Source organism: Dendrobates tinctorius, unplaced genomic scaffold, assembly GCF_039654945.1.
Source record: "Dendrobates tinctorius isolate UK_male_01 unplaced genomic scaffold, ASM3965494v1 ptg000073l, whole genome shotgun sequence".
NCBI classification, from domain to species: Eukaryota; Metazoa; Chordata; class Amphibia; order Anura; family Dendrobatidae; genus Dendrobates; species Dendrobates tinctorius.
The window spans coordinates 16635728-16649486 of record NW_027361741.1 but is presented as its reverse complement, the minus strand read 5'-3'; the positions used below and the strand labels follow the sequence as shown (position 1 = coordinate 16649486).

General features: G+C 47.5%; 1 protein-coding gene across 1 annotated transcript in view; it reads left to right on the top strand.

Moving 5' to 3' along the window:
• Positions 1 to 957: 957 nt before the first annotated feature.
• LOC141096196 (clustered mitochondria protein homolog) overlaps positions 958 to 13759 on the top strand; it is a 60102-nt gene continuing 47300 nt past the window's right edge. The window contains exons 1-2 of the mRNA XM_073582670.1: positions 958 to 1117; positions 10722 to 10846. Of these exons, the coding sequence (XP_073438771.1) occupies positions 1027 to 1117; positions 10722 to 10846 (216 nt within the window). The 5' untranslated portion in view covers positions 958 to 1026. The remainder of the gene's footprint in view (positions 1118 to 10721; positions 10847 to 13759) is intronic.

Below are 13759 nucleotides of genomic sequence, written 5' to 3'. Positions count from 1 at the left end.
GCAGCGTGTGTACGAGGTGGACGGAGCAGAGCCGCGAGTGTACGAGGTGGACGGAGCGGAGTCGCGCGTGTACGAGGTGGACGGGAGCGGAGCCGCGCGTGTACGAGGTGGACGGAGCGGAGCCGCGCGTGTACGAGGTGTACGGAGCTGAGCCGCGCGTGTACGAGGTGGACGGCGCTGAGCCGCGCGTGTACGAGGTGGACGGAGCTGAGCCGCGCGTGTACGAGGTGGACGGAGCTGAGCCGCGCGTGTACGAGGTGGACGGAGCGGAGATGTGCGTGTATTTTGGCATGGGGGGGCCCCATTTGAAAGTTCACACCGGGGCCAAAACTTTGTGGTTACACCACTGCTGACAACCCCTGTGTGAGCTATGATGTAAGCCACGGTTGTTGTCACATAGGCCGTATTCACACATCAGTATTTCCATGACAAAACCAAGAGTCTCCAAACCACAGAACAGGTGACAGTCTTTCAATTATAGTTTTTCCCTGTAAGTTCTTCAAATACGGACGTGTGAATATGGCCTTATAGATGGAGACCTTAGACCTGCTCCTCACAGTGTTCTGCCCTCTGGGACACTGCCACACTGATGTCATGAGTTTCCACGCTATTGCACACCATAGAGAGGCAGGATTCCGGAAACACCCGTGACATTGCTGGAGATCACAGTGTCAGACTTTCCCCCACTTTCAGCTTCTTGCATCATGGACCTCTAGTCACTGTGTACAGAAGTGACCCGGCAGTCACGTGACACTGACCGCCTGCAGCCCAGCACCAGCCACCTGCCGCGATCGTCCTTGCCGGCACAAGTCACCTCTACACTCAACAGTCAATGGAATAGTAACATTTGCGCTGACACAAGCCGCGCCTCCGTGTCCTGATTGGCTGTTGTCAGGCTTCTCGTCCGTATAAGGACACAGTGACCATATAAGGCAGGCGGCGCCTCCTCCGTTACAAGCTGCGGGGTGACCTTCTGTGTGTAATCACTGATCGGCTGCACTGAGATCGCACCGAGGAGCTGGAAGCATGGTGATCGGAGCCGGGAGCCACACAGACGGGCTCTCCCCCACTGCTGCCCCGCACAAGTCAGGGGAAGCCATGGAAAGCCTGCACCAAGGTGAGACGTAGACCCCTGTGTGACACTGCACCATAGGAGCTGACATTAGTGTATCCCTCCCCCCAGCCTTGTCTGTGTCTCTGTATTTGTGATCCCTATAACCAGAGACCCCCGATCCTCTGTGCTCAGATCTAGCATGTGTCATCATGTCTAATACGACCAGATCGTTCCAATATCGCACGAGATGATGGATCTGGGGACACAAAAATCCTGTGCTCACTCAACACGTGGATGTGTGGACAAACTTCCAAGGTCACCTTTCCTGTGCTGTGTCCATTACTACAGCCAGATGTGGAGAGGTAGTGGCCATCTCTGCTCATGCACAGCAGGACTACTGGGGGATCTGGACCAGTTCTGGCCATATACAGCAGGACTACTGGGGGATCTGAGGTCTGGACCAGTACTGGCCATATAGAGCAGGACTACTGAGGGATCTGGGCCGGTCTGGACCAGTACTGGCCATACACAGCAGGACTACTGGGGGATCTGGTGTCTGGACCAGTACTGGCCATACACAGCAGGACTACTGAGGGATCTGGTGTCTGGACCAGTACTGACCATACACAGCAGGACTACTGAGGGATCTGGGGTCTGGACCAGTACTGGCCATACACAGCAGGACTACTGGGAGATCTGGGGCCTGGACCAGTACTGGCTATATACAGCAGGACTACTGAGGGATCTGGGGTTTGGACCAGTTCTGGTCATACACAGCAGGACTACTGGGGGATCTGGTGTCTGGACCAGTACTGGCCATACACAGCAGGACTACTGAGGGATCTGGAGTGTGGACCAATACTGGCCATATGCAGCAGGACTACTGAGGGATCTGGGGTCTGGACCAGTACTGGCCATACGCAGCAGGACTACTGAGGGATCTGGGGTCTGGACCAGTACTGGCCAAACAAAGCAGGACTACTGGGGGATCTGGGGTCTGGACCAGTACTGGCCATACACAGCAGGACTACTGGGGGATCTGGGGTCTGGACCAGTACTGGCCATCGGTATGGACTGGGGATGAAATTCAGTCCTGGCATTTGAAATCACATAGGCCCATGTTGTCCCCTCTCCATGAACCAGATGCTGATGCAGTATATTACTAATATTACCCTGGATGGAGGAAAGGAAGATTTTTCTACAAGACCAATATAGAATCATAGAATCGTAGAGTTAGAAGGGACCTCCTGGGCCATCTGGTCCAACCCCCTGCTCAAAGCAGGATTCGCTAAATCATCCCAGACAGATGTCTGTCCAGCCTCTGTTTGAAGGCTTCTACTCACCACCTCTCGTGGCAGCCTGTTCCACTCATTGATCACTCTAACTGTCAAAAAGTTTTTTTCTAATGTCTAATCTGTGTCTCCTCCCATTCAGTTTCATCCAATTGCTTCTAGTCTTTCCTTGCACAAATTAGAATAATGATGATCCTTCTACAATGTGACAGCCCTTTAGATATTTGTAGACAACTATTAAGTCTCCTCTCAGTCTCCTCTTCTGCAAGCTAAACATTCCCAAATCCTGCAACCTTTCCTCACAAGACAGGGTTTGCAGACCGGTCACCATTCTGGTCACTCTTTTCTGAACTTGCTCCAGTTTGTTGATGTCTTTTTTAAAATGTGGTGTCCAAAACTGGACACAGTATTCCAGATGAGGTCTGACCAAAGAGGAGTAGAGAGCAATAATGACTTCACGTGATCTAGACTGTATGCTTCTGATAATACATCCTAGAATTGCATTTGCCTTTTTTGCTGCTGCATCACACTGTTGACTCATATTCAGTCTGTGATCTATTATTATACCCAAGTCTTTTTCACATGTGCTGTTGCTTAGCCCTATTCCTCCCATTCTGTATATGCTTTTTTTCATTTTTATTGCCCAGATGTAGTACTTTGCATTTTTCCCTGTTAAAAACCATTCTTGCTGCCCACTGCTCCAGTTTATTTATATCTTTCTGAATCCTCTCTCTCTCTTCTCTAGTATTAGCTATCCCTCCTAGCTTTGTGTCATCAACAAATTTAATCAGTTTACCCTCAATTCCTTCATCTAAATCATTGCTAAAGATGTTGAACAATATTTCTAATGATTCCTGTGGTCTGCTTGGGTAAGTGACGGAGTCAGCGACTTTGTGCTCCATTACAACTCTTAACAGTATTCATGTCTTGAGAACACCGATTCTGTTAACAATGTAGCAGACAATGCAGCCCATGACCAGACCAGCCCTTCTGGCACGTGCCAGATGGCCAGTACGGCTCTGCTAGCCATACACAGCAGGACTACTGAGGGATCTGGGGTCTGGACCAGTACTGGCCATACAAAGCAGGACTACTGGGGGTTCTGGGGTCTGGACCAGTACTGGCCATATATAGCAGGACTACCGGGGGATCTGGGGTCTGGACCAGTACTGGCCATACACAGCAGGACTACTGGGAGATCTGGGGTCTGGACCAGTCTTGGACATACACAGCAGGACTACTGGGGGATCTGGGGTCTGGACCAGTTCTGGCCATACACAGCAGGACTACTGGGAGATCTGGGGTCTGGACCAGTACTGGCCATACACAGCAGGACTACTGGGGGATCTGGGGTCTGGACCAGTACTGGCCATATACAGCAGGACTACTGGGAGATCTGGGGTCTGGACCAGTACTGGCCATACACAGCAGGACTCCTGGGGGATCTGGGGTCTGGACCAGTACTGGCCATACACAGCAGGACTCCTGGGGGATCTGGGGTCTGGACCAGTACTGGCCATACACAGCAGGACTACTGGGAGATCTGGGGTCTGGACCAGTACTGGCCATACACAGTAGGACTACTGGGGTCTGGACCAGTTCTGGCCATACACAGCAGGACTACTGGGAGATCTGGGGTCTGGACCAGTACTGGCCATACACAGCAGGACTCCTGGGGGATCTGGGGTCTGGACCAGTACTGGCCATACACAGCAGGACTCCTGGGGGATCTGGGGTCTGGACCAGTACTGGCCATACACAGCAAGACTACTGGGAGATCTGGGGTCTGGACCAGTACTGGCCATATACAGCAGGACTCCTGGGGGATCTGGGGTCTGGACCAGTACTGGCCATACAAAGCAGGACTACTGGGGGATCTGGTGGTCTGGACCAGTACTGGCCATACACAGCAGGACTACTGGGGAATCTGGGTTCTGGACCAGTACTGGCCATAGACAGCGGGACTACTGGGGAATCTGGGGTCTGGACCAGTACTGGCCATGCACAGCGGGACTACTGGGGAATCTGGGGTCTGGATCAGTACTGGCCATTCCAAAAACTAAATAGAGTCCAAAGGACTAAGGAACAAAATTATATAGTGCGAACATATATTCTCATCAAAAACAATTTTTATTATTAAATATTAAAATATCACCAACCCAGTGTATACCATATCACAAGTCAGCATAGAAAATAACCTGTCTGATAACCTACACTATTCTGCTGTCCCTTCCTAGCAGTGGAGGTTGGCACTGTAGAAGATAACGATTTTTTGGCGCCCCCCACTCCGCGACGGCTGTCCCAGACTAGCCCTAGTTAACCCTGATGATCTATAGGTGGGAAAACAATAAATGATAATGTAGAGATGAATAGATAGAACTTAATTATCAAGAGTCAATTGCTGACAGGTTATATTGTTAATAGCTCTATTGCACATAAATCTAGGTCATCCAAATTGCAAAAAGATTGACATAAATACAGCAGGGACTATGAAAAAAGCTATATCACAGCACTAAGATTAATATGCCTTGTGATATGGTATACACTGGGTTGGTGATATTTTAATATTTAATAATAAAATTGTTTTTAATGGGAATATATGTTCGCACTCTTGATCAGTACTGGCCATGCACAGCAGGACTACTGGGGGATCTGGTGTCTGGACCATTGCTGGCCATACACAGCAGGACTACTGGGGAATCTGGGGTCTGGACCAGTACTGGCCATACACAGCAGGACTACTGGGGAATCTGGGGTCTGGACCAGTACTGGCCATACACAGCAGGACTACTGGGGAATCTGGGGTCTGGACCAGTACTGGCCATACACAGCAGGACTACTGGGGAATCTGGCATCTGGACCAGTACTGGCCATACACAGCAGGACTACTGAGGAATCTGGTGTCTGGACCATTGCTGGCCATACACAGCAGGACTACTGGGGAATCTGGGGTCTGGACCAGTTCTGGCCATACACAGCAGGACTACTGGGAGATCTGGGGTCTGGACCAGTACTGGCCATACACAGCAGGACTACTGGGGGATCTGGGGTCTGGACCAGTACTGGCCATATACAGCAGGACTACTGGGAGATCTGGGGTCTGGACCAGTACTGGCCATACACAGCAGGACTCCTGGGGGATCTGGGGTCTGGACCAGTACTGGCCATACACAGCAGGACTCCTGGGGGATCTGGGGTCTGGACCAGTACTGGCCATACACAGCAGGACTACTGGGAGATCTGGGGTCTGGACCAGTACTGGCCATACACAGCAGGACTACTGGGGTCTGGACCAGTTCTGGCCATACACAGCAGGACTACTGGGAGATCTGGGGTCTGGACCAGTACTGGCCATACACAGCAGGACTCCTGGGGGATCTGGGGTCTGGACCAGTACTGGCCATACACAGCAAGACTACTGGGAGATCTGGGGTCTGGACCAGTACTGGCCATATACAGCAGGACTCCTGGGGGATCTGGGGTCTGGACCAGTACTGGCCATACAAAGCAGGACTACTGGGGGATCTGGTGGTCTGGACCAGTACTGGCCATACACAGAAGGACTACTGGGGAATCTGGGTTCTGGACCAGTACTGGCCATAGACAGCGGGACTACTGGGGAATCTGGGTTCTGGACCAGTACTGGCCATACACAGCGAGACTACTGGGGAATCTGGGGTCTGGACCAGTACTGGCCATGCACAGCGGGACTACTGGGGAATCTGGGGTCTGGATCAGTACTGGCCATTCCAAAAACTAAATCAAAAACTAAATAGAGTCCAAAGGACTAAGGAACAAAATTATATAGTGCGAACATATATTCTCATCAAAAACAATTTTTATTATTAAATATTAAAATATCACCAACCCAGTGTATACCATATCACAAGTCAGCATAGAAAATAACTTGTCTGATAACCTACACTATTCTGCTGTCCCTTCCTAGCAGTGGAGGTTGGCACCGTAGAAGATAACGATTTTTTGGCGCCCCCCACTCCGCGACGGCTGTCCCAGACTAGCCCTAGTTAACCCTGATGATCTATAGGTGGGAAAACAATAAATGATAATGTAGAGATGAATAGATAGAACTTAATTATCAAGAGTCAATTGCTGACAGGTTATATTGTTAATAGCTCTATTGCACATAAATCTAGGTCATCCAAATTGCAAAAAGATTGACATAAATACAGCAGGGACTATGAAAAAAGCTATATCACAGCACTAAGATTAATATGCCTTGTGATATGGTATACACTGGGTTGGTGATATTTTAATATTTAATAATAAAATTGTTTTTAATGGGAATATATGTTCGCACTCTTGATCAGTACTGGCCATGCACAGCAGGACTACTGAGGGATCTGGTGTCTGGACCATTGCTGGCCATACACAGCAGGACTACTGGGGAATCTGGGGTCTGGACCAGTACTGGCCATACACAGCAGGACTACTGGGGAATCTGGGGTCTGGACCAGTACTGGCCATACACAGCAGGACTACTGGGGAATCTGGGGTCTGGACCAGTACTGGCCATACACAGCAGGACTACTGGGGAATCTGGCATCTGGACCAGTACTGGCTATACACAGCAGGACTACTGAGGAATCTGGTGTCTGGACCAGTACTGGCCATACACAGCAGGACGACTGAGGAATCTGGTGTCTGGACCAGTATTGGCCATACACAGAAGGACTACTGGGGAATCTGGGGTCTGGACCAATACTGGCCATACACAGCAGGACTACTGGGGGATCTGGGGTCTGGACCAGTACTGGCCATACACAGCAGGACTACTGGGGGATCTGGGGTCTGGACCACTACTGGCCATACACAGCAGGACTACTGAGGGATCTGGGGTCTGGACCAGTACTGACCATACACAGCAGGACTACTGAGGGATCTGGGGTCTGGACCAGTACTGGCCATACACAGCAAGACTACTGGGAGATCTGGGGTCTGGACCAGTCTTGAACATACACAGCAGGACTACTGGGAGATCTTGGGTCTGGACCAGTCTTGGACATACACAGCAGGACTACTGGGGGATCCGGGGTCTGGACCAGTTCTGGTCATACACAGCAGGACTACTGGGGGATCTGGGGTCTGGACCAGTGCTGGCCATACACAGCAGGACTACTGGGGGATCTGGGGTCTGGACCAGTACTGGCCATACACAGCAGGACTACTGGGAGATCTGGGGTCTGGACCAGTCTTGGACATACACAGCAGGACTACTGGGGGATCCGGGGTCTGGACCAGTTCTGGCCATACACAGCAGGACTACTGGGGGATCTGGGGTCTGGACCAGTACTGGCCATACACAGCAGGACTACTGGGGGATCTGGGGTCTGGACCAGTACTTGCCATACACAGCAGGACTACTGAGGGATCTGGGGTTTGGACCAGTACTGGCCATATGCAGCAGGACTAGAAGAGAAAACTTTGTAGAGAAGTAACAAATCCAGGGGTGGACCTTCCATTGGTGCAACTACACAAGGGACCCAAGAGTTATGGGGCCACTTCTACCTCCAAAGCAAGTGGAATTATGCATTATGAATGAATTATTAGACTGCATAGGGCCCATATACTGTTCTAACACAGGGACATCTTCTGTCTATGTCCTGTCCTGCCTAGGACACCTTACCTATCATCCACCACAAATGAGAAGTAGAATATTTGGCAAGTTACATATATTGACCTCTATGTACATATCTGATATATTTGGACAGTGGTGCACTTAAGGCTTTGCTGGTGGGGCATGTACTGGGTGGTATTTGGGGCACTGACGGGTGAAGCCAGCCATGACAAATAGTCCTACTTTAGTTTTCAGAACTGACCCCTTCCCCCCGGCTGTAGGAATATCTTGATTTTATATGGATCTAAGATATTGTATCTAATCACAAAACCAATAAAGTTGTCCAACATTTATATGACAGTAATTTCTTTCTTAATCTATTTAACCCTTTATATGATAAGTATGTCAATGACATCCTTTAGCCATGCTGTGGTGGGTTTTCCAGTATAACACATGTATTACCAAGGTAACTTCTAATGTTGGTTTTTCTGAAGGGTTCTCTCAATCGATTCAGCTTCATGAGTGTAAATGTACGCTGCAGAAATCCACGTGTGGCTTCAATAGCTAGGCAATGTCTTATATAACATAGAAAAATTACAATATTGGGGTCTGTCATTATAATAGGAAAAAGAACACATTAAAAATGACGGCACCTATGACACAGATTGTCTCCAGCATGGATGAATACAGAGCCTAAGGCTACGTTCACACCACCGTATATTCAGTCCGTATGCTGTCTGCGTAAAATAACGACATTACACGGACAGCACTGGGACCAATGTTACTTAATTCTGCTGCTCCGATGACTTTTCTTACATGATCAGATAGCCATGTTTCCTGATGACCTTTATAAAGTTTTGGCAAAATTTTTAAAGTGGTACCAGTTATTGTCTGTATAGTATAGGACCAGGGTGTGGTAAAAAAAAACAAAAAGCTACACTCATCTCCTGAACTAGTACTGATCCGCTGCACTGAGTACTCTATCCCCCGTTTAACATCCAGAGGTCATGTCATGTAAGCGCTGCAGCCAATCAACACCTGATGTTCAGCTGTAATCTTCACATTCCATGCAATTAGATAAAGCTAGGAGGTGACTACTGGATTTTATTTTATTATTCCACCATTGTAGTGGTGTTACTAATGTAAGTTCAATGCATATAGTATTATTCTTAACAGCCACTGTCTTCTGTCATCTGCACCGCTCCAATCGTCTTCTGCTGTTTGTGACCTGCCGGATCACTCCAGTGTTTGCTGGGCGAGCCGGAGGTCACTTCTCCCTGCAAGTCTAGGAGACCCAGAACAGAACGAGGCCCTCATAGACTTATATTGAGAGCTTGTGATCGATACCTCTGACTTCCAGTAAGTCAGGAGCTGCGGTCTCAAGATGGTGGTGTGGAGCCAGAGCAGCACCGGGAACAGGTACGGACTGGGGCTGAAATTCAGCCCTGGCGTTTGAAATCACACAGGCCCATGCTGTCCCCGTCCCCAAGCACCAGATGGGATATATTACTAATATTACCCTAGATAGAAGAAAGCAAGACTTACTACAAGACCAATATTTCTAATGACACCCATGGCCTGCTGGGGTAAGTGACTTTGTGCTCCGTCACAACTCTTAACAGTATGGGTGTCTCGAGAACTCCAATTCTGTTAACAACATAGCAGACAAGGCAGCCCATGACCAGACAGGCCCTTCTGGGATTTGCCAGATGGCCAGTCCGGCCCTGACTGGGAAGATCAAAAGACGGCGGCTGGTGAGCATTTTACTAGGGGCAGGAAACATGGATTAGTGATTCCACTCCAGCAGTGAAATTAAAAAAAATTCTCGAATGGCACTTTAAATGATCCCACCCTACCCCATTGACGCTGAATTTGCAAGCATCGGACAACCCCTTAAACACAAAAGGTGAAGTCAGATGGTATGTAATAAAACCGCCAACATCCACAGATTTTTGAGAGTTAGGGAAATTTGACATGGTAGAAATGAAAGCATGCAGTGCGTGACCACGGGTGAAGTCATCTCAAATGTCTCATCTGACGGCGTCCTGTGTAAGGGGGATCGGTGAGCGTCTGCAGAATACTTTGCTGGAGGGTCTTAATAAGAGCAGGTTAATACATTACAAATATTTGCCCACAGGGGATGAAATTTCAGACTGTAGCAATAATTTTCTGTTTGCATTAATCGTGGAGAGAAGACATTTTTGGATGATCTCTAGTTTTTATAGGTTAATTTAAAAAAAATCTGTTTTTTTTTTTTGCTATGTGCAACACTGCACCCTATTTTTTACACTATGGGTATGGGCACACAAAGCTTTTTAGAGGTGTTAGAAAATGGTGAGTTTTCTAGTGAAAACTGCTTCAGTAAGACCTCATTCTATGGGGAGTTTTTCATTTCTAAAGCTATTTTGAACAGGTTTTGATGCGTTTAAAAAAAAAAAAAAGTCTTCAAGCACTTTTTTTTTTTTGCAGCCTTTTTGATCGTACAGGCCAGAAAAAAGCTCAAAAGACAAAATATGAACAGCAAAATAGAAATGAATAGGAAATAGCATTTTTGAATTTTTTTTAGACGCTTTTTGAAGTGGACCCAGTAAAAAAAAAAAAATGTTACAAATCGACATGTACACATACAATATTTATTAATATGTCCTCTTGCTGTCAGGCTCTGTGTGATTAACAGACTGAAAGATTGTCCCCAAGTGATCCTGAGAAAAGTGGACCTGTTACCCTCGTGGAATAAATATCTCTTTCATAGCTTATTAATAATAAAATACTCATGTCCTACTATGTATTATATTTATAGATATTACCAAAGTGTCAGCAGGAAAAGCACTCAAAGGTGTAACCCCGACAGGGGACACGCACAGTTCTCAGGATCTGTATAATGTGACTATTCAGCTACCGGGAGGAGACTGTATTGAAATACAGGTGAGACATTTTTATGAGTGTTCAGATCTAAAATGTCTGTATAGATTTGTGCCCATTTTTATCCTCCGACTTATCAAAGAAAATATGACATAAGACATTTTTGATAGGGTGCTGAGACTCGGTCTAATCAGAGCTCGGATTTTTGTTGCCTACAAGCTGTGGTATACTTTCACTCAGGCAGGAAAATATTAAGAAAGTGGAGGTCAATGCACCCAACTGTATGACAACTCCTTCATGTGCCCCCAATTTCATACAGAGACTATAGGTAGAGGGGCTTTATGTGTAATCCATATAAAATTGTGAAATTCTCCATCAGATTTCATAGGGTCACAACCGACGTCGTACTGGAGCACTTTGGGCCCACCAGAGAAAATCGTTCTTGGGGCCCACTATGTAGCTACATAGAAATAAATACAAGACCACCAATTGTGCGATAAAACACGCTAATATCAGGGTGTAATGTAAGGTAGAACACGTGTTAGTGATATAGCAGGGGTTGGGGTAGCCCCCTCATAGCGTATAATGTAGCCCCCCTCATAGAATATAATGCAGCTCCCTATAGAGTATATTGCTGCCCCCTCGTTGGGTATAATGCAGCCCCCCTAATATAGTATAATGTAGCCCCCCATAGAATATAAAGTAGCCTCCTCATATGGTATAATGTAGACCCCTCATAGGGTATAATGCACCCCCCACACAGAATAGAATGTAGCCCCCTCAGAGTATAATGCAACCCCCTCATAGGGTATAATGCAGCACCCTCCTAGAATATAATACAGCCCCCTCATAGGGTATAATGTAGTCCTCTCATAGGGTACAATGCAGCCCCCACACAGCATATATTGCTGCCCCCTTATACGGTATAAAGCAGCCCACCAACAAAATATTATGTAGCCTCCTCAGAGTATAAAGCAGCCCCCCCATAGAATAAAATGCAGCCCCCTCATAAGGTATAATGCAGCCCCCTCATAGGGTATAAGGCAGCCCCCCATAAAATATAATGTAGACCCCTCAGATTATATTGCAACCCACTCAAAGATTATAATGCAGTCCCCTACTGAATATAATGTAGCCCCCTCATAGGATATAAAGGAACAGTGAATATTCATTTCTCTTTAGCAGCGGGCACAGGCTTTAGCCACAGCAGCCAACTCCTGTTTCCTGTCACCTGCTGGTGCTCTGCTGGCATCGGGCATGCCCCCCTGACTCACTGATTCCATAGCAGCTGTGTGGTGTGACGCTATTAGTGACATGCCACTGGCTGGGGGTACCTGGAAAAAGCGGGGGCCCTAGGCAGCTGCCGGTTCTATATGCCAGCAGATGTCAGTGCCTGGGCCCACCAGAGAATCCTCTGGTTCTCTGGTGGGCCGGTCTGACCCTGGTCATAACTGGTGGAAATCAGCTCTATTATCTTCTCACTTGGCAAAACAAGTACTTCACATTATGACAATTAATTCTGGGCTGTCTGACCACTAATTATACATTACATATAGCATCTCTCATTATTAGAGGCATGCTACTGGCTGGGAGCACCTGGAAAAAGCGTGGGCCCTTGGCAGCTGCCGGTTCTATATGCTAGCAGATGTCAGTACCTGGGCCCACCAGAGAATCCTCCGGTTCTCTGGTGGGCCGGTCTGACCCTGGTCATAACTGGTGGAAATCAGCTCTATTATCTTCTCACTTGGCAAAACAAGTACTTCACATTATGACAATTAATTCCGGGCTGTCTGACCACTAATTATACATTACATATAACATCTCTCATTATTAGAGGCACTCGTGAGCGTACAATACACTTTTACAAAAATTTCTCAGATCCATTACCGTTAAGGCTCACTACGCAGCCCGAACCCTGGACTGTCCTGGTCGGATTGGCGTCTTCTCTTTTCTTCCACTCCAGCAAAATATATGACACCGACATGGAATGTACATGACACTCCCGCAGCTGCCCTGCTACACTTTGTACATATAAAACCTGGTTTGATTGTTACAATTATAGGTAATTAAAATTTTTAGTACTTCAGTTTATGATCATACCATTACCCTCCATAGTACAAAATGAATACTACGTATCTTTTACATTGATCATATTAGTAGAAAAAGGGTTGTTTTTTCCAGGATCCCTGAACTCAATGAATGGAAACTGGAGTTTTTGTCCATTACAATTAAACCAGATATATATACTAGCTGAAGAGCCCGGCGCTGCCCGGGCATAGTAACTAACTGTGGATAGTTATAACAAATTATAATTATTCTCCATCCCATAGTCCCGTGCCCATATACCCATCATACATATCCACGATCCCATAGTCGAGTGCCCATATACCCATCACACATCCTCCATCCCATAGTCCCATGCCCATATACCCATCATACATATTCTCCATCCCATAGTCCCATGCCCATATACCCATCATACATATTCGCCATCCCATAGTCGAGTGCCCATATACCCATCACACATCCTTCATCTCATAGTCCCGTGCCCATATACCCATCACACATCCTCCATCCCATAGTCCCATGCCCATATACCCATCATACATATTCGCCATCCCATAGTTCAGTGCCCATATACCCGTCATACACATCCTCCATCCCATAGTCAACCATTATGACATCATAATGCGCGGCGGGGCTTGGAACCTATGATGACATCAGCGTCGTCATGGCAACCATTGTAACATCATAATGAGGGGTGGGGCTTGATACACACACTTTTTCCCCATTATGTAGATAGGGGAAAAATTGTTTGGTGAATTGGAACGCGCGGGGTTAAAACTTCGCCTCACAACATAGCCTAGGACGCTCTCGGGGTCCAGACGTGTGACTGTGCCAAATTTTGTGGCTGTAGCTGCGACGGTGCGGATGCCAATCCCGGACGTACACACACACACACACACACACACTTGA